Source organism: Linepithema humile, chromosome 6 (assembly GCF_040581485.1).
Source record: "Linepithema humile isolate Giens D197 chromosome 6, Lhum_UNIL_v1.0, whole genome shotgun sequence".
NCBI classification, from domain to species: Eukaryota; Metazoa; Arthropoda; class Insecta; order Hymenoptera; family Formicidae; genus Linepithema; species Linepithema humile.
In genome coordinates, this window is record NC_090133.1 from 15,058,983 (window position 1) to 15,080,835 (window position 21,853).

At 27.0% G+C, this 21,853-nt stretch overlaps 3 protein-coding genes and 1 long non-coding RNA gene across 4 annotated transcripts; 2 read left to right on the forward strand and 2 right to left on the reverse strand.

Moving 5' to 3' along the window:
* Positions 1–1,533: 1,533 nt before the first annotated feature.
* Positions 1,534–6,011, reverse strand: LOC137000730 (uncharacterized). Its single transcript, XM_067358080.1, has 4 exons — positions 5,874–6,011; positions 4,802–5,368; positions 2,069–4,631; positions 1,534–2,006 (listed from the first exon to the last, which is right to left on the reverse strand). The coding sequence occupies exons 1-3, from the start codon at positions 6,009–6,011 to the stop codon at positions 4,617–4,619; spliced, it is 720 nt and encodes a 239-aa protein (XP_067214181.1). The 3' UTR covers positions 1,534–2,006; positions 2,069–4,616.
* Positions 6,012–6,022: 11 nt separating this feature from the next.
* On the reverse strand, positions 6,023–6,631 carry LOC137000731 (uncharacterized). Its single transcript, XM_067358081.1, has one exon. It carries the CDS (start codon positions 6,629–6,631, stop codon positions 6,023–6,025), a length of 609 nt encoding a protein of 202 aa, XP_067214182.1.
* A 3,757-nt stretch (positions 6,632–10,388) lies between these two features.
* LOC137000732 (uncharacterized) lies at positions 10,389–13,227 on the forward strand. The gene is made up of 6 exons (XM_067358082.1): positions 10,389–10,677; positions 10,786–10,955; positions 11,316–11,805; positions 12,241–12,582; positions 12,745–13,070; positions 13,207–13,227. The coding sequence occupies exons 1-6, from the start codon at positions 10,389–10,391 to the stop codon at positions 13,225–13,227; spliced, it is 1,638 nt and encodes a 545-aa protein (XP_067214183.1).
* A 931-nt stretch (positions 13,228–14,158) lies between these two features.
* LOC137000879 (uncharacterized) lies at positions 14,159–16,144 on the forward strand. The gene is made up of 2 exons (XR_010891052.1): positions 14,159–15,341; positions 16,097–16,144. It is a non-coding gene; the product is annotated as an uncharacterized lncRNA (long non-coding RNA).
* Positions 16,145–21,853: the final 5,709 nt, after the last annotated feature.

The following is a 21,853-nucleotide window of genomic DNA, read 5'->3' on the forward strand; positions in this document are numbered from 1 at the left end:
GTCGTCTATTAGTGGAAATGGTTGGGCCTGTGGTATAATAATCTTATTTAAGTCTCTGAAGTCTATACATAATCTAGATCTCTTTCCTTCATCTCTTTTATAGGCTAATGTCACTGGCGCAGCGAAAGGGCTGTAGGATTCTTCAATTATTCCTTTCTCTAGTAACTTCCCCACTTGCTCTTCAATTTCTTTTTTATCCTCTATTGTACATCTGTATGGTCTTTTACTACAGTATTTATCCACAATTAGATCTATTCTAGCCTCATAGTCTGTTACCGAACCGATGTCATATTTGTCTTTTGCAAATATGGGGTTATATTCTTCTATTAGTTTTTTTATCCTGGTTTTCTTTATATTATCTAAATGGTCTAGAATAACTTTAAATTCATCTTCTTTGATGTGTTCGTTAAAATTTACGAAGTATTGTTTATTTTTATTGTAATTATCTGTTTTTATTTTTAAATCTGGTTCTTTCTTCTGTGAAATTTGTAAATCTTCGTTCTGTATTAATTTAAAGTTTTTTATCATATCTAGCCCAATGATGAAGTCCTGAAAGTTTTCTTCTTCAACTATGTACACGTCCATTTTTTTTTCAGTATCAAATATTTTTATCTTAATTGTAATTAATCCTTTTGTTGTTCCCACACCATTAACCGTTTTCAAGTATATTTTATTTACATCGTTTTTTTTTTCTTTTATTTTAATCAGTCTTGAATTTATAAGTGATACCTGAGATCCTGGATCATATGTTCCTTGAATTTCTAGCTTATCTTCTATTAATAGCTTGACCCTGATTAATGGTGTGTTTATTCGTTTTTTTTCTCGGTGTTTAACTTTACATCAATAACTGAGTTGTTACCTACTAAATTTGTTGTGTTGCTATATTTTCCTTCGTCTTTTGTTTTGAACCAACATTTTTCTGCAGGGTGATATCTAATGCCTTTATTCAAACTTTCGCATGTTCTGCACGGTTTTTTTTCTTCACCTTTCTTTTTATATCCAAACTCATTTTTGTGTAGATAAGCTTTTTTATATATTAGATTTTCATATTTCCTGACTTCGTTAAATAAAGCGGTTGAATCTTGGCATTGTTCTCTGTCTATTTTGTTTATAATAAATTCTGGCAATCCAATTGCTATTAGGGTTGTCAGTGTTTTTGAATCTATATCTTTATTCATGTCTAACAAAAGTCTTTCTTTCTTTATTGCATAATCCGTAAGTGATCCTTCTTTATATCTAAATGATAAAGCATATTTCACAGTGCTCCATCCTTTATCCGCAAAGGTCTCTAAAAATCTATCTTTCCATTCATCCCATCTGGCCTCAACAGTTAACTTTGTTAATGTTGCACAACCAGTCTGAACAGGATCTGTCTAAAAACAATCTTAGTATTTCTATCTTTGTTTCATCTTCTATAATGTCGAATCTTGTACACTCTTTCTCGAATGTTTCTATCCATTGTTTCGCGTTTGAATGTTTGCTGGTAAATTTTTCAATCATAAACTTTTCCGAAATTTGTTTTAAATTCTTCCCTTCTTCCTTTCTTTTTGATGACTCCACAAGTTTTTCCAATATTTTTGTTAAGTTGTCATTTTGTGTTTTATCTTCTGATTTTTCCTCGTCTATTTCTTTTAGATATTGGTTCTCAAATTGCAAATTCTGGTCTTCATCTATGTAAATATTTTTTAACTTTTTTGTCATTTTTATCCACACTTTTCTTTTTTGGTGTCTTGTTTTCAGAGTGTTTTTTAATTTACTATAATTTTCTGTTTTTGTTAATTCCTTGTGATAACCTATATGTCTAAACTCTGCAGGTAGGACATACCTTTTCCCTTCCTCTGTATTAATTGAGGTTATACTAATTATATTTGTTTTGTCATCCTTGTTTGATGCTACTACTGTAAACTCAAATTGTAGTTTTTCCATATTGACTGAAATTGTCGTTTTATAAGACAATTATCCTCTCTTAGGTCGTTCACGGATAATAATCGACACAATATGTTTCTCTGTAAACAAAGTTTAAAATTTATTCACTATTCACAACTATTTACAATGTTCACACTCTTACCTGTAAACAAAGAAACGACAATTAAAGCCTATTATTATCCTTTTATTTACACTAACTTGGTCTCTAGTCTTTCACAATATCTTTTAACTACTTTATCTTTCTCTCCTAATTCTTCCTTGCATACGTGTGCTCGTTTCTCTTTGTCTATTTTTTCCTCTCGTCTCTGTTTCCCTGTCTGTCGATAATCAGTCGATGCATTTCTCGTATTGCTCGTTCCATCTAGCGGGGTCAGTTTGCATAGTGCGCCGAGTCCGAGGAGCGCGGCTCGTTTAAATTGAAGAAAATACTTTTTCTTTACATATATATATATATATATTAAATTAGTTTTTCACAATTTTTTTACACTTATATTTAAATTTTAGGAAAAATAAATGAATAATAATATTGTTTAAGTTTTATTATTATTTTTATTAGTAATATATATAAGAAAAATTACGTACAATATTAATAAATACAGATATTTCAGATATTACAGATATTTCTGTCAAATCAAATTCTGGATTTTGAATCTTGGAATCCTTGATAATCGCTGTAACATCAATATTGAAAAATTATTACACTCAACAAATTGTTCTGAATTAATTTTGATGACAGACTGTGTAACAAAAATTTATGTCAAATATTGATAAACAGATACTTACAACTTAAACATACTATATTTTGGAGTTTGAAGTACGTTTGTACCAAATTCTTAATACAAGAAAAAACATTCAATGTTTTTTAATAAAGTGAAATCAATTCCATGTTACAGTGCATACCCATTCAATGTTTCTTAATACAAGAAAAGAAAACAAATATCATAAAGGTAAATCAATTTCCGCTACAACTTCTGCAACAAAAATGTAATACATTAATTTTAATAATTTAAAATAAAATGTAAAAAAAATTGCAATGAAAAGTGTACAATTATGCTAATTATTCTTACTTTTTTTCTTCTTCTGATATTGCATGGCACATCTTTCTGCTTGATGAATAATAAAATTTTTTTCCACTTCCTCAATGGTTCCATTTAATATTTTATTTATGAAGTTACACCATTGTATTAAATATGTTTGTGTCGTCATATCTAAAATGGTGTTCAAAACGAGAGTACAATGCGTTGCAACCAAGTCTTTCTTTAAAATATTCATTAATTTTTCTTTGATTTTTATTTCGTAGCACAAGTCTGGCATCCGTTCTTCGATAGAAGTAATATTACTTTGTAATTTTTGTAAAAAATCGTTACTGTTTAATTCTTCTGTACACTTCGCACATTGAATTTTCTTCTGTACTTTATTTATAATTTTTTGTGTGTCAATAAAAATGTTTTGTTTCTTTTCATTAAGTATAATACCTTCTGTACATTCCACTTTTTCAGAATTATTTTTATTTGATATTATTTCGCTTGCGCGAAACATATTTATTAATGACATGGATTTACTGTTGTGAATTTCTTTACAATTTGCTGACGGAGAATGTTTTAATGTGATGTTGGCAATTAAAAGACTCTTAAAAGCAGTAGAAAACTGATATGGCGACGGATTATTGTTGCAATGTCCAATATATCTGACTTGACCAAAAAAATTTTCCAATAAATCTTGATTTAATAATCTTAAATTAAAAGTAGAAAAATTACATTTTTGAAGTTCTTTCCATAAAAGTAATGCACCTTTGATGGTCCAAATCCAATTTTTAATACATTTTGGTGCATTTTTTCTGATAGGTTTATGAGTTTTTTTGTCCACAAATTCCATCTTGCAAAGCATGCGTATAGCCTTTTGCCAAAACACCACGTGGTTACTTTGTTTGCTTATTATACTACTCAGACCTTGCCCTTTCCTTCCATTAAATGAGTCAAATAAATTATCAAAAAAGAAAATAACATCTGCTGTTGCAAGAGTACACTCAGGCAATTTAATAGCGCCTTTAGTTGTCTCAAACACATCTACAATATAATTAATATTTTCATATAAAGTTTTTCATTTCAAAAAAATAGTTATAATCTTTTATCAAATAATGTTATTTATTATCCTGTTTAAAAACATAAAATTTTTTTGAAACTTAATATAAATTATTATTTATTTTTATTTATTATCATTTATAACTTTTATTTATTTATATTATTTTTATTTATTATTATTATATATTATTATTTATTATTTTGCTTACCTTGTTTTAAAAGTCCACAAAATTCAAGAACAGTTGCAATCGTGTGACTTAAAACTTGTACCGCATATTTTACTTTCATTTTAGGAATTAGAGCTGGATAGATGTGTTTATCTACTAATTTTTCCAACAGCCTTTTAGGTTGCCTCCGTGGAGAAAATTTATCTATTTCGTATGCAGCTTGTATTGCCTCCCATGAGGCATACTTTGTCTGTGCACTCAGGCAATTATTGTTATTATTATTGTTTATTTCGTTTTTATCAATAAATGATATATCTTTAAACATAAAATTATATATTACGAATTCCTTTTTGTAAATGCACATAATCAAACAATGGTATAATATTCTGCCCTTTTATCGAAAAAATATTACTTGTTGTTTGTCTGTCATTGTGCGATTTTCTTATTGCCTGATTTTCTAGAAAATAATAATTACAATATTACAATCAATCAATATCAAAAATTATGTATATGAAATGTATATATATATATATATATATATATATATATATATATATATATATAAATGCAAATATAATTGTACACATACTTATTTGTCAAAGATAAGCACGTACGTGAATTACTTACTTTTATGCCACATAGTTGTGTATCTTTAATTAAAGAATTGATTGCTGCAATATTCGTGCCACCTTGATCGCAAACTGTTGCAACTGGCTTGAAACCACACTGAATTAATATTGTCAACCATTCTTTTATATATTTTGATAATTGCATTGAATATGTTGATGCTCTGCAGTATCCATAGCCAATTGGCATGTGGTTGCCTGATGCTAAACATCTCATGTAAAAAACAATACAGTGATCGGCAAATTTTCGAGTTCTTCTATTACCCCAATCTTCGAAGTCTATGATTTTGTCAGTTTTTTTGTCGTAGTGCATAGCAGGTTGAATAGATATTTCATCCCATATAAGTATACATGTTAGATCTTGAGGATCAATTTCAGTTGCAAGTAATTTTAAATATTGTATGATAATTTTATTGCACCCAGTATCAAAAGGAATTTGTTGTAATTGTTTATTTAATATGGAAGAGAACGGGCAAAACAAATATTTGGACAAAAACTTATATGTAGAAGGTGACCTTTTATAAATTGAAATGCAAAACATTTTGTCTTCTAATGTGTATCTTCTAGCCTAAAATATGTTAATATAAATACAAAATATTATTATAATATGAACATAATTTATAAATAAAAAAGTGTAAATATTATATTATAAAAATGAATATAGTATCAAAAATTATAAATTGTAAATCTATTTTATCCGATTTTTACTGAAAGTTTATATAATAAATTTTATTTACTTTATGTAATAAACTTTATATAATCAAAATTTATTCTACATATAAATCGATAGTGTATATAAATCAATTGTATTATATATGTAATTAATATTTCTTATTGTATTTTTACATTTCAATTTACCATTCATTAATTCTTTATATATATACAATTCTTTATATATATATTAATATGTACATTATTCATGAATATTAATGTATTTATTAATTCATTATTGGATTTTAATATGTACAATATCTAGTATAAATATATATATTATATCAATCTCTCAAAACAAATAATTGAGGAATTAGTTTATGAAAGGATTTTTATATGTAAGAAACAGATTGAATTTTTACCTGTGGTGCAACTCTGTCATTTCTTATTATCATGTCCATAAATCTTTGTCGTACAACAGCAGTTTTATCCTTTTTGCCTTTATTATTTGTTGTATTTAATTTAACTGTTTTCAATTTTATATCATTTTTCAAACCCATAACTATTTTCTTCAATCGTCTGGTTCTTTTTGCAATTTTATAGTGCTGTTATAAAATTTTCTAGCAATAGGGGGTGAGTTTTGTTTTCTTGTTATTCTTAAAAGATTAGGTCTTCTTTTTCTTGTATTTTGTTCACGTTCTTTCATTATTTCTTTTAACACTTCTTGGTTTGCAGTCTCTTGTGTTTGTAATTGTTCTTTTATCATTTCTATATCCTGTCTAATAAATTGAATGCTTTGATCATGTTGAATTAATCTTTCATGATCTGTTATATTTTCTACTTGTGTAGTTGCTGGCTCCTGATGATGATTTTCTTCTGGATGTATGTCTATTTCCTGTTGGAATATTTCTGTTTCTTGCTGGGATGTTTCTATTTGATCCTCACATATATTAATTGACGGAATAGCTGTGTCCACTAAACGTCTCCTATTTATGGAATAACTGTAGTCACTATCTTTAAAATGTTCGTGACACACGCGTAATTTATTAATAATGTCTTCATTTTGTTCCGTCAATCTTAAACGTTGTAACCAGTTCATGCGACGACTTGCTTTTTTTGGAAACTGATGCGATAGCACTTTTCCAGTGGACTTGCATCCAGAGACGCAACAAGCTCGCATTTTTGTTCACTGCTGTTCACTGTACCCAAAAACTGCACGAAAACTTTTGCACAAACGCAAAACCACGTGCACTTGCAATGTATTGCAATGTATATGAATAAATTGCAAATGGCGGACATTTTAGTTCACCGATCTCCCCTGTGGTAAGATAGACGGCGCTGCAAACACAGTCAACGTAGAGTACCTCAAAGTAAGGCCGGTATTCATTGGCCGGTATTCATAGTCCGTTCTTATATTTAAGATTGTCTTAAGCACGGACTTATATTCGCTCTCTTCGTCACACATAGATTGTGTCTGACGAAGAGAGCGAATATAAGTTCGTGCTTAAGACGATCTTGAATATAAGAACGGACTATGAATACCGCCCATAGTCCGTTCTTATATTCAAGATCGTCTTAAGCACGAACTTATATTCGCTCTCTTCGTCAGACACAATCTATGTGTGACGAAGAGAGCGAATCATCATTGCAGCAAATCGAAGGTTATTTTTACGTGACGTCGCATGTGCGGTCGGCGGGAAGACGTAGAGACGCTTGGTACCGAAACGAACGATCGTAGCAGGAAATTTGTTGGAGCGTTCGTTCAACGGGCGCGAAGGAGTGGACGAATGCGAGGGGTTGGAGAGAATTGTGAGCCGGTTCGCCGATTCTCCACAAAACTCGAAGCAATGCCTTCGTGACCAGAACGCGAGAACGCAGATGGTGAGGTGAATCATACATAAAGATGGAAAGTTGCTGGCGATAATAACTAAAAACGGCGTCGATCAGAGAACGGCGATGGCGCTGAAAAATTCTGTTACGATTTACGTACGCGTAGAAAACGGAACGCTTAGAGAAATCAATGGCTATGCAAGAATACGTAAGTGACAAACGCTCGTTTGTTGCCCAACCGACACTACAGATCTTGGGAATCTTGTTATTTTCGAATCCGCACGTGGAAACGTGGCTCAGGGCGCGTTGTGGCGTTTCCGGCGTGACACAAAAGCGTTTGCGAGCGCAATACTGCGTCCGTGACGGCAGCAACGACAAGCACCACAATGTCGCATCATCTGAAACTTCCTTCCGGCCGTAACTTATTACTAATCCTGGTCGGCCCGCTAGAACGTGTTTCCAATGGTGTATTGCGGCGCAAAATAATAGTGCGAGCTTAAAGTATGATAAGGTACAGCTTAATACTAATCTCTGGAAGGCGCCGTAGCACCGGCGGCGTCTGTGCAACTGGTTCCGCATACGGTAAACACAACACGAGCTTCATTCGACACTGCTATGCAAACAACTCGGGGGGGTCAGTTTATCCGAGGAAACTATTAAATGATCGTTTGGAGAATCCGTTTATCACTAGATACACAAGAGTGTCTTTGGATCTCTTTAAATCTTTTTTATTTTATTTTCCACTAGTAATAATAATAATCTCAGTTGTTATATATTTCCATAAAATTCGAAACGATATCTTCGTGACCAGAACGTGAAAATGCAAATCGATATCAAGCAAAAATAATTTTTATTTATTGCTATATCTACAGTGAGAAAGAGACTGTTTTCAACGTCGATTGACTTTAACTGACGGTTAAAACTTGTCGACAAAATTGTTAACGTGAAAAATGAAATATTATCACCGAAAGAGAAAAAATTTCAAACTTTTTTCTTCTTTAATAACAACATTTTATTCATGTTGGCAATTTTGTTGACAATTTTGTTTTAACCGTCGATTAAAGTTTAATCGATGCTGGAAATAGTCAATCCTAGAAAAGATATTTGCTGTGTTATATGTTGCCATATGAATTTACCAGTTGTAATGCACTAAATACGAAAATATTTTTTTTTATTCATTGTCTCTTGTTTAAATTAAGAATGTTTAAGTATTACAAATGTATTCAGTATTATGAGGGTAGAAAGGGTTAACGAAAGGGTTAACAGAATTTAAAAATTTTGAAGAAATAAATTTTAACAAATATCATCCAGCAATTGCAAATATCTTTCAAAGTCATATAGTACTTATATTAGTCTTATATTACTTTTTTTAAGTAGTGTATAATAATTTTTTATATTTTTAAAATAAATATAAATATATTAATATTTATTATTTCTTTTGTTTCAGGTACTTTGAGTAAAGTTCTAGAAAAAATTAATAAATATAAACAATAGAAAGACAGAAAAAGAAAAAGGGAAAACAAGAAAAAAGGAGAAGAGAAGAATATCTATTCATATTATAATATTATTAATTAGTTGAATATAATTATTATTATCATATTAAAATGTTTAATTATATTGTGTTGTAATATATAATTACGTTGTATATAAATAGTAATTTTAAACACTTAGTTAATATTTTATTATAGTTATATTTATATTATTAATTATTGTGTTGTAATTTATTTTATGTGTAATTGATAATAAATATAATGTTAATCTTAATAAATAATAATTGATTATAAAGATGATTATCATAATGATTATGATGATAATTATGATGATGATGATGATGATGATGATGATGATGATGATGACAATAATAATGATAATGATAATAATGATGATAATAATGATGATGATAACAATGATGATAACTATAATGATAATAATGTTGATATTTATCATTTTCCTACATATTTGCATGCATTAAAAAAATTCTTTATATATAATTTTTATTGTATACTAACAATTAAAAGAATAAAACAAACTAAATTTTGATAACATATTTGTTTAAATTTAATAAATAGAATTTTATAATTAATGTAATTATATAAATATATATAATATAATATAAATAATATAAATATAATATAAAATTAATATAGTGTATACTTATATTTTTGTCAAATGCCGAAGCGTAAGAAAGAGCGTACTTTAAACGAAGAACTTGAATTTCAACGACAATGTCGTGAAAGAATTGCAGAAAATCAACATCGTCGTTATTCTGTTGCTAAAGAAATAAAAAATAAATTAAAAACAGTTGATTATAGAAAATATGCTATAAATGTTACTGGTACAATACATGATAATCATATAACAGAACTGAACAAAGAACATTCTTTAGATATTACACTAATAAACAAACAAATTAGTTGCACTGGTAACATACATACTAATCGCATAATAGAAATAAATGAAGAAATAATTGAAGGAAATCCTGGAAATACTATATCATTAAATCAGCAAAGTTATGCAGAATATCTATCTCATTATCGATCACAGAAAAAACAACAACCTTGTTTAAATATTAATAGTACAATATTAATTGACGACATAAATGAATACTATATTGGTTCTATGGATGTGTCTTGTGTTCATTGCAATGCAAAATATTTTGCAGCCGAAAAAATATCTAATAAAGGCAATTCATTTCACGATTGTTGCAATCATGGCGCAGTATATTTGCAACCATTGCCTGAATTCCTCAATTTTTTCATAATTTATTTGATGGTAGTCATGTAAAATCTAATGATTTTTTTCAACATATTCGCAGTTATAATAGTTCATTTTCATTTGCATCATTTAATGCCAATTTAATTAATTTTCAAAATAGACGACCTGGTCCGTACTGTTTTAAAATACAAGGACAGATTTATTATCAAATTAATACAGCGTTATATGCTGCGCAAAATGAAAGTCCTTCTTACGGTCAACTTTTTATTGTGGATTTAAATGAAGCGATCGATCATCGTCTTAATCAAAATTCGTGTTTAGATTTTGAAATTGTTCAAAACCTTGAACATATAATGCGGAGATCTAATGTATTTGCTCAATCTTATCAAATGATGGGTGAAGAATTAGAAAATCAACGACGTTTGGAAATGGAATCTGGTGATTTGTTACCAGGATTACAATTATCATTTACTTTAAGATCAGGTATGGATCGACGTCGATATAATGCTCAAAGAACTAATGAAGTTGCAGCTGTTTTTCGTACTACTGCTGATGGAGAAATTCCAGAATCATATGTTACAATACGTAATAAAAATACTAAAATTTTGCAAAAAGTAAGTACTATGGATCCAAATGTTGAACCATGGATATATCCATTATTTTATCCATATGGCACTCAAGGTTGGCATCGTGATTTAACAAAATTAAATAGCAATAAACGAATAACAAGAGGACAATATATTAAATATCGTATGGCTATTCGTGATGAATTTAATGTTTTTATATTAGGTCGTCGCTTATTTCAACAATGGCTTGTGGATAATTATGTAAAAATGGAAAAGGATAGAATTGATTATTGCAAAACTCATCAAAAAGAACTACGTTCTGAAACATATCAAGGTTTAAGAGATTATATACAAACTATGGCAAATAATTTAAATGGACGTATTGGCAAAATGGTAATACTTCCTTCCACATTTATTGGATCACCACGTAATATGATGCAAAATTATCAAGATGCAATGGCAATTGTTAGTAAATTTGGAAAACCAGATCTTTTCATTACAATGACTTGTAATCCAAAATGGCGTGAAATTGAAGAAAATCTTTTGCCTGGTCAGCAAGCTTCTGATAGACCTGACATTTGTGCTCGCGTTTTTAACATTAAAAAAAATTATTTAATTGACTTGATTGTTAAGCAAAAATTTTTTGGTGAAGTAGCAGCGTTTGTGTATGTTATTGAATTTCAAAAACGTGGTTTGCCTCATGTTCATATGTTGATTACTTTAAAATATAATTTTAAAATAACAACTCCACAGATTGTTGACAAATATATTTCTGCTGAAATTCCTGATCCATCTGACAATCGTATTTTACATGATATAGTTATGAAGCATATGATTCATGGACCTTGTGGTGATTGGTGTTTGGTAGATGGTAAATGTTCGAAACATTATCCGAAATCTTATTTTGAAGAGACTAAAATGGATGAAGATGCTTATCCCTATTATTGTCGACAAAATAATGGTAAAAATTTTAAACGTCCTGGTGGTTATATAGTTGATAATCGTTATGTTGTTCCATATTGTCCTACTTTATCGATTATATTTAATTGTCATATTAATGTCGAAGTAGTTTCAAGTATCAAATCAGTTAAATATCTATATAAATATATTTATAAAAGGCACGATGTTGCTGCTATAACCATTGAACCAATAACAGAAAATGTAATTATTGATCATGATGAGATACACAATTATATCAAAACTCGTTATGTTGGACCTGTAGAAACCTGTTGGCGTATCCTTGGTAAGAAGTTACAAGATAAAAGCCATACTATAATGCGTTTACCAGTCCATCTTCCTAACGAACAAAATATTATAATTGAAAATGAATCTAATGAAGACACAATAACTTCTGCATTAAGCCAGGTTACTATGTTAATCGATTATTTTTCATTAAATTTGCGTGATGAAGAAGCAAGACAATATTTATATATTGAAATTCCACGCTATTATACATTTAAAAAAGAGAAAATTAATGATAGAAATGTGTCACACTGGGTTAAACGCAAAAGTTACTATAATTGCATAGGACGAATGTATTCTGTTAGTCCATCTCAAACAGAATTATTTCATTTACGATTATTATTACTTACAATAAAGGGGGCTACAAGTTTTAATAATTTAAGAACTGTAAATGGAGAATTATGTCAATCATTTACGGCAGCATGTTTGGCTTTAGGTTTAATCGAAGATGATGATGAATGGAATCGAGCTATGAATGAAGCTGTTGGATGGATGATGCCACGACAACTTCGTAAATTATTTGTACGAATATTATTACATTGTCAGCCATTACATCCTGAAGAATTATGGGATAACTTTAAAACAGCTTTGTCGGAGGATTATGTTCGACATTTTGGTATGTTACAAGGACAGAAGAAAGCATATATACAAATCAATAATATGCTTTGTACTGAAGGCAAAAGTCTTGCTGATTTTCCACAAATGGAGCAATTATTAGAAACTGAGTTGTTAAACGAAGAGAATGATTATGTGATATTTGAACAAGCTATGGAAATAGGTACCAAACAATATAAACAATTAAATGATAAAAAAAAAGAAATAGTTGATCTTGTAGTGAATAAATTAGATAACAATATTTATAATAATAATTATTGTTTTTATATTGATGGTCCAGGTGGATCAGGTAAAACATTTATATATACAACTATTTATCATTTAGCAAAAATTAGAAAGAAACACGTGTGTGCAATGGCTTTTACGGGTATTGCAGCGACATTATTACCTGCTGGAAAAACAGTTCATAAGACATTTGGATTGCCGGTTCCATTATTTGCTGATTTAACATCTGCTATTAAAATCCAATCAAAGGAAGCTCAATATTTGAAAAATACAGATATTTTTATCTGGGATGAAGCACCAATGTCACCACGATATGCTTTAGAAATTATGGATCGAACATTGCGTGATATTATGAACAATAATTTACCTTTCGGTGGAAAAATTGTTTTATTAGGTGGTGATTTTAGACAACTTCTGCCTATAAAAGTACATGGTACTCGAAATGAAATTGTGAATCTTTCTATTAAATTTAGTGCTATTTGGAAACATTTTGTAAATTATTCTTTAACACAAAATATGAGAGTTCTTCCAGAAGAAATTGAATTTGCAAAATTTCTTTTAGATATGGGAGATGGCATATTGAATGATTCTAATGATAACATACAAATTCCTAAATGTTGTATAGCACCTATTAATGCTGATATTGTAGAAGATATATATGGCGATTTAATACGGAAAAAGGAATTTACCAAAATGGCTAAATGTGCTATACTTTCTGCAAGAAATACTGACGTAGATGAAATTAATAAAAAAGTTGTTGAATTATTAGATATAACTAATGAACAAATTTATACAAGTGTTGATAGTACTATGAATTGTGATGATAATGGCGATATTGGTGAAGCTTTGTTACCAGAATATTTAAACAGTTTATCTCCATCATGTCTTCCTTCTTATGAATTACGTTTAAAGCCAAATTGCATTATTATGTTGATTAGAAATCTTAGTATCAATGAAGGTCTTTGTAATGGTACTAGATTAATGATTATAGAACTTACAGATCATTTATTGAAATGTAAAATCTTAACGGGTGATAAGACAGGAGATATCGTTTTTTTAAATCGTATAACATTATATTGCGAAAATGTATATCCTTTTACCTTTTCAAGAAGACAGTTTCCAGTAAAATTAGCATTTGCTATGACAATTAATAAATCACAAGGGCAAACGTTTGATAGAGTAGGAATAGATTTTCGCAAAGATGTTTTTAATCATGGGCAATTATATGTTGCTTTCTCAAGAGTTCGTTCTTGACAAGAATTAAAAGTTTTTCTTGGTAATCAACGATGTAATAGACACGTTAAAAATTATGTATATAAAAAAATATATATGTGAAATAAAAATATATATTAAACTGAAAGCTGTATTTAAAGATGTATGTTATAGTTAATTATGTAATTAACAAATATCATCGAGCAATTGCAAATATTATACGTCGATTTTGATGACATTGGAACCATCGGTTATTTAGTTCCTCGAAGCAAACTAAAGTTTTACTTTTTTTTATATGTATAAATGGACATATATGACGCTAAATGTATTAATTATTGCTCTGGAGTTCGCTGGATATATTTATTAATTTCTTTATTTATTAATTTTTAAATAATGTAATTAAGTACTTGAAATTTTAAAGAAATGAATTTTAAGAAATATCGTCGAGCAATTGCAAATATCTCTCAAAGTTGATCTCTCAAATAATACATTGATGATTTAATTTCATACAAACAATAATCTCCATTTGAAAGATCGACTTTGAGAGATATTTGCAATTGCTAGATGATATTTGTTAAAATTCATTTCTTTAAAATTTTTAAATAATGTAAAAAAGTATTCATAAAAGTACTCATAAAAAAACACTCGGATTAATAAGAAGCATAAAGAACAGCGTGCACGGAGAGGAAAGCATGTACTGGAAGTGGTGCGCGCTATAGATATGAGAATTTTTAAAATTATTACTTACCTTTTTTTTACTTTTTTCTTTTATCCTTTTCTTCTCCTTTTTTCACTTTTTTTCTCTTTTTTCACTCTTTTTAAAAAAATGCGTTTTTTGAACAGGGAATACGTCTGTACAATTTGACAGCTTGAAATAATGTAAACAAGAGTGGATATGCGAAGCTAAATAGCGCGCGCGAAGCGCGCGCCTGTGTTGTTCTAGTATTATATAAATAATTATTTAATAAAAATTTTTGATTATTTAATTATTCATATAATATATTATTAAATTTATATTAAAATATTTAAATCTATAAAAAAATAAAAAAAAAAAATCAATAAAAGCAAAAAAATAAATAATATATATAATATTAAATAAAACTCAGCTTCCAATTATTCTGAAATAATACCCCAATAAATAATTTTTAAAAATGTCAGAATCAGTTTTAGCTCAAAAAAAAAAAGTAAAATACAATTAATTTTAATGAACAAAAAAATCCAATAAAAACTTTCATTAAAATTATAAATAAAAATATCTTTGATAATTCCTTTTTATTCAAACACATAAATATTTTTAGAATATGAATTTTAGGGTTAATATTTATGTATTTAAATAAAAAAAAACTATCAAAAATTTTTTTTATTTATAATTTTAATGAAAGTTTTTATTGGATTTTTTTGTTCATGAAAATTAATTTTTTTTTTTTTATAAAAAAATTTTTTTTTTTTTTTTTTTTTTTTTTTTTTTTTTTTTTTTTTTTTGAGGTAAAACTGATTTTGACATTTTAAAAAATTATTTATTGGGGTATTATATTCTAGAATAATTAGAAGCAGAGTTTTATTTAATATTATATATATTATTTATTTTTTTGCTTTTATTGATTTTTTTTTTTGATTATTTTATACATTTAAATCTTTTAATATAAATTCAATTATATATTATATAAATAATTATTTAATAAAAATTTTTGATTATTTAATTATTCATATAATATATTATAATATATTATAATATATTATAATATATTATTGTATATTATTAAATTTATATTAAAATATTTAAATCTATAAAAAAATTTAAAAAAAAATAAAAAAAAAAATCAATAAAAGCAAAAAAATTAATAATATATTTAATATTAAATAAAACTCTGCTTCCAATTATTCTGAAATAATACCCCAATAAATAATTTTAAAAAATGTCAGAATCAGTTTTACCTCAAAAAAAAAAGTAAAATACAATTAATTTTAATGAACAAAAAAATCCAATAAAAACTTTCATTAAAATTATAAATAAAAATATCTTTGATAATTCCTTTTTATTCAAACACATAAATATTTTTGGAATATGAATTTTAGGGTTAATATTTATGTATTTAAATAAAAAAAAATTATCAAAAATTTTTTTATTTATAATTTTAATGAAAGTTTTTATTGGATTTTTTTGTTCATGAAAATTAATTGTATTTTTTTTATAAAAAAATTCTTTTTTTTTGTATTTTTTTTTTTTTTTTTTTTTTGAGGTAAAACTGATTCTGACATTTTAAAAAATTATTTATTGGGGTATTATTCCAGAATAATTGGAAGCAGAGTTTTATTTAATATTATATATATTATTTATTTTTTTGCTTTTATTGATTTATTTTTTTTGATTATTTTATAGATTTAAATCTTTTAATATAAATTCAATAATATATTATATAAATAATTATTTAATAAGAATTTTTGATTATTTAATTATTCATATAATATATTATTAAATTTATATTAAAATATTTGAATCTATAAAAAAATAAAAAAAAAAATCAATAAAAGCAAAAAAATAAATAATATATATAATATTAAATAAAACTCAGCTTCCAATTATTCTGAAATAATACCCCAATAAATAATTTTTAAAATTAAATTTTACCATTAACGTATAAAAAAATAAATATCGATACCATAAAAAAATATTTGGAACCGGGATCCGTTTTACTAACAAGCAATCATTACAGCAAAACTTTTATTATTACTTCTTCTCCGATAAAACACGGAGCAATATATTTCGGACACGATATACATAAAGAAATTAATACATTATACAATAATATAAAATTATATTTAGAATATAAAGAAATTAACCATCTAAAGCCAAAAGACGAAATATATGTACCTGAACACATCAAATATTTAGATAACATATATAATATTATAGATATAAAAAAATTAATGGATAAATTAGAAACTTTGAAAGATAAATATAATAGTGACAACGACTATATAGTAGAAATTTCAGATAAAGGTCCTAGAATTTTAACATTTGACAAGTTTATAAAAAATAAAAATGAAATATTCATTTACCATTATTACAATAAAAAAATGATGAAATTAGAATCTATAAATTCTTTATATTTTTTAGGAACAAAATATTCGTTTAATAAAGATAAAGAAGGAAAATATTGTTTTGAAATGATAATTCAATCATACGAAATTATAGATAAGTACTTTAAATCTCTAAAAGTTTCAATAATTTTTGATTCATATTATACATCATCTTGTTTTACAAAAAGCAGATATTTCAATCTCGTGTACAGAATTATTAGAAATTATTATTAGAAATTAAATTTAATGAAAATTTATAATAATTTTAATAAAACATGAATAGAATATACCAACAATTTCTAGAACACGGAACTCTTCTTGGAATTAATAGCAATAATTCTGTAATTTATGAAATAAACGATTACGAATCTTATACAACATTATCTAGTGACAATATTGTACTTGAAAAAGTTACAAGAAAATTTAGAACCAATATTTTTAAACTATTTGTAGAATATTGTAAAGAACACAGTTTAATAATATCAACTTTTATAGATATTACAATGTATTCAAAAGATAATGAAGTATTACATTACAACACTATTTGCAATAACGTAAAAAATACAAAAAAATATAAATTTAAAATATCAGATTATATAAAATATAAGCATAAAATGTGTAAACTGTGTTACGATAGTGGTTACGTAATTATGGTATAATAGAATAACATTTAGAAAATTATTTAATATTTATCTTTAGTTCGTTTGTGTTCATATTTGACTTTTGCTTGAAAGTATAATTAAGTACTTTTTTTTTATTATATGAAAATTTTAAATCTTTAAATCCCTCATTTATTTTTCTTAAAATCTTTACCTTATCGTCAATAATTAAAATATCTGCAATAAAATAATTATCAATATCTTTTATAATTTCAATAGTCTTGGAACACATATTATCTTCAAACTCAATTGGAATATCAAAATCTGATTTTTCTTTGCTATTACCTTCATTATTGCTGCTATCTATCAATTGATCTATTAAAGCCAATAAAGTCTCCTTTTTTATATTTGGATATAATCCAGTATTTAAACAAATTTTATCATCATCGAGTATTATATTTTTAGCTCTTATGCTTCCATCTACAGTAAGATTAGATCTTACGTTTAAATTATCTCCCGCCGTCTTAATTATATTTAAAGTAGTTTGAAGTCTGGTTTTATCTTCTTCTAACATTTATTAAAAAGAAAAAAACAAATTTTATTAAAATAAAAAAATTTAATTAATGAAAAAACTGAATTAATATCACTTCAAAATTAACAACATATCTTGATACTAATATAATTATATTAGTATTAATATAATTTATATTAATATTAATAAAAAACATATCTTCATTATAAAATAAATAATATGTACTAATATTAATACAATTGTATTAGTATTATAACAATTATTATCAAATATAACACATTTTAATGTAACTAACATTATTACTATCAAACAAATAATATATCTTAAAACAATATAACATTGCTACATGTTATTATCAAATAGACAATACACTTGTACATTAACATTATTAATAAATAATTTGATTAATAATTGATGACATACATCTTTACACTAACCAATTAAAAATATGGAACGTAATTTAGAATATATGCGTTCATGTGGAAATCCTTATATTAGAGAAAATAAGTACAATGAAAAAAATAAATCATTGGATATAATAAAGTTTCTATATACATTATTATATAGAAAAGACTACTCGATTTTAAATATTATTAAAAACAAACAAATTATAAAATATTGCAACAAATACTATAGATGCGAAAAATGTCAGGATATAAAATATGTTAAAAGATGTATATATTATCATCTTAATAATAATATTCATAAACATTATCAGCATTTTGAAAATTATTTAGACAATTATTTTAAAGGATTTTTAAAAGAGATATATCTATATTACAAAGAAGAAATTATATATACAAGTATCGATCATGTAGAATACAATTTAAGAGATAAATATGAAAAAATATTTAATGTCTACGGTGATTATGGTCACAAACAATTTAAAAAATTTATTATTGAATAATATAATTAAAAAATGTCATATAAAAAAAAATAGCAAATTGTATAAATCAAAATTTTTTAACATTTTAATGTACTGTATATTAATAGATAAATCTGATTTTAACATCATTGATTATGAAATAATTGTAAATAAATATTCTTTATTTAAAGATATCTATAAGATATCACATATACTAAATATAAAAAGAAATAGTTATAAAAACGAAAATATTAAAAAAATAACTTTTTCAAGCAATAGAATGTTAAATTATACATATAATTTTCATGGTAACGATTTAGATTATTACCATAAAAATATGATAAAATTAAACATAATGTATAGAACAAATATAGAAGATTACGCTTGTGAATATGATAATCACATAAGTGATTATTTAAATATAATAAATTCAAAATACGAGTTTAATTATTCCAATAAATTTATTAGTAACAGCCTACAAGATATAAACTTGTAATAACTTTTTATATTAACTTTTTCTAACTTATATTTTCTCTTCATACTGTTAATTATGAGAGGGGTTCAACTGCCTACATTCCCATTTGCCAACAGCTTCGTTTGCCCACAACATTTTGCCGACAGCTTCAATTGCCGACATTCCCGATTGCCTACAGAGCGATTGCCTACAAGCATTATTGCGCACATTTAAAAATTAAAAATACAAACGTACGTTTGCACACAAGATATTATTGCACACATACACATTGCACACATGACATTATTGCGCACATACACATTGCACACATGACATTATTGCGCACATACACATTGCACACATAATATTATTGCGCACATACACATTGCACACATTTAAAAATTAAAAATACAAACGTACGTTTGCACACAAGACATTATTGCACACATACAGATTGCACACATGACATTATTGCGCACATACACATTGCACACATAATATTATTGCGCACATTTGAAAATTAAAAATACAAACGTACGTTTGCACACAAGACATTATTGCACACATACAGATTGCATACATGACATTATTGCGCACATACACATTGCACACATAATATTATTGCACACATTTAAAAATAAAAAATACAAACGTACGTTTGCACACAAGACATTATTGCACACATATAGATTGCACACATGACATTATTGCGCACATACACATTGCACACATAATATTATTGCGCACATTTAATAATTAAAAATACAAACGTACGTTTGCACACAAAACATTATTGCACACATACAGATTGCACACATGACATTATTGCGCACATACACATTGCACACATAATATTATTGCGCACATACACATTGCACACATAATATTATTGCGCACATTTAATAATTAAAAATACAAACGTACGTTTGCACACAAGACATTATATTGCACACATGACTTTATTGCGCACATATACATAGCACACATGATCGTAAGGGACACACAAAATAAAGGAATCATATTAACACTTTGTACACAGGATATTATTGAGCACATACACATTGCGCACATATACATTGCACACATAACCATATAGCACATATACACATTGCACACATGACTTTATTGCGCACATACACATTGCACACACGACCGTAAAGCATACACAAAATAAGAAAATCATATTAACACTTTACACACAGGATATTATTGCGCACATACACATTGCACACATGACCGTAAAAAATACGCAAAATAAGAAAATTATATTAATACTTTGTACACAGGATATTATTGCGCATATGCACATTGCACACATGACCGTATTGCGCACATACACATTGCACACATGACTTTATTGCACACATACACATTGCACACACGACTGTATTGCACGCATACACATCCCAAGGAGAACAGAAAGTCAATATGATGTCGAACTGATATTATTTTGACTTTCTGTTTTCCTTGGGATTGCACGCATGACTTTATTGCACACATACACATTGCACACAAGTATTACTCACATAAAATAGAAAAAATCACAACTTTGACATCAGGAGCGATTTAAATCTACAGAAAGAGAGAGAGAAAGAGAGAGAGGGAGGGAGGGAGGGAGGGAAAGATAGAGAGATCTATGCAACTGTTAATTCGATATCTTCTTTATTTGATTATACACATACACATTGCACAGAAAAAAAAGTAGTGTCAAATCAAATCATATTTTACATCTTAAAATGCTTGAATTTTACATGTAAATGCTTGAATTTTACATGTAAAATTATACAGTATTTATATCGTTATGGCGCGAATACGTTATATACGTTATATACGGCGCGAAAATGCTTGAATTTTACATGTAAATGCTTGAATTTTACATGTAAAATTATACAGTGTTTATATCGTTATGGCGCGAATACGTTATATACGTTATATACGGCGCGAAAATGCTTGAATTTTACATGTAAATGCTTGAATTTTACATGTAAAATTATACAGTGTTTATATCGTTATGGCGCGAATACGTTATATACGTTATATACGGCGCGAAAATGCTTAAATTTTACATTTAAATGCTTGAATTTTACATGTAAAATTATACAGTGTTTATATCGTTATGGCGCGAATACGTTATATACGTTATATACGGCGCGAAAATGCTTGAATTTTACATGTAAATGCTTGAATTTTACATGTAAAATTATACAGTATTTATATCGTTATGGCGCGAATACGTTATATACGTTATATACGGCGCGGAAATGTTTGAATTTTACATGTAAATGCTTGAATTTTACATGTAAAATTATACAGTATTTATATCGTTATGGCGCGAATACAGTAGGAATATTTTTTACGACATAGTGGACATTTATGATCTTGCAATCGTTTTTGGCACTCACTACAAATACACAAATGTCCACATGGAACAAATATGTACGCGGCAGTAGCATTCAAGCATGTGCA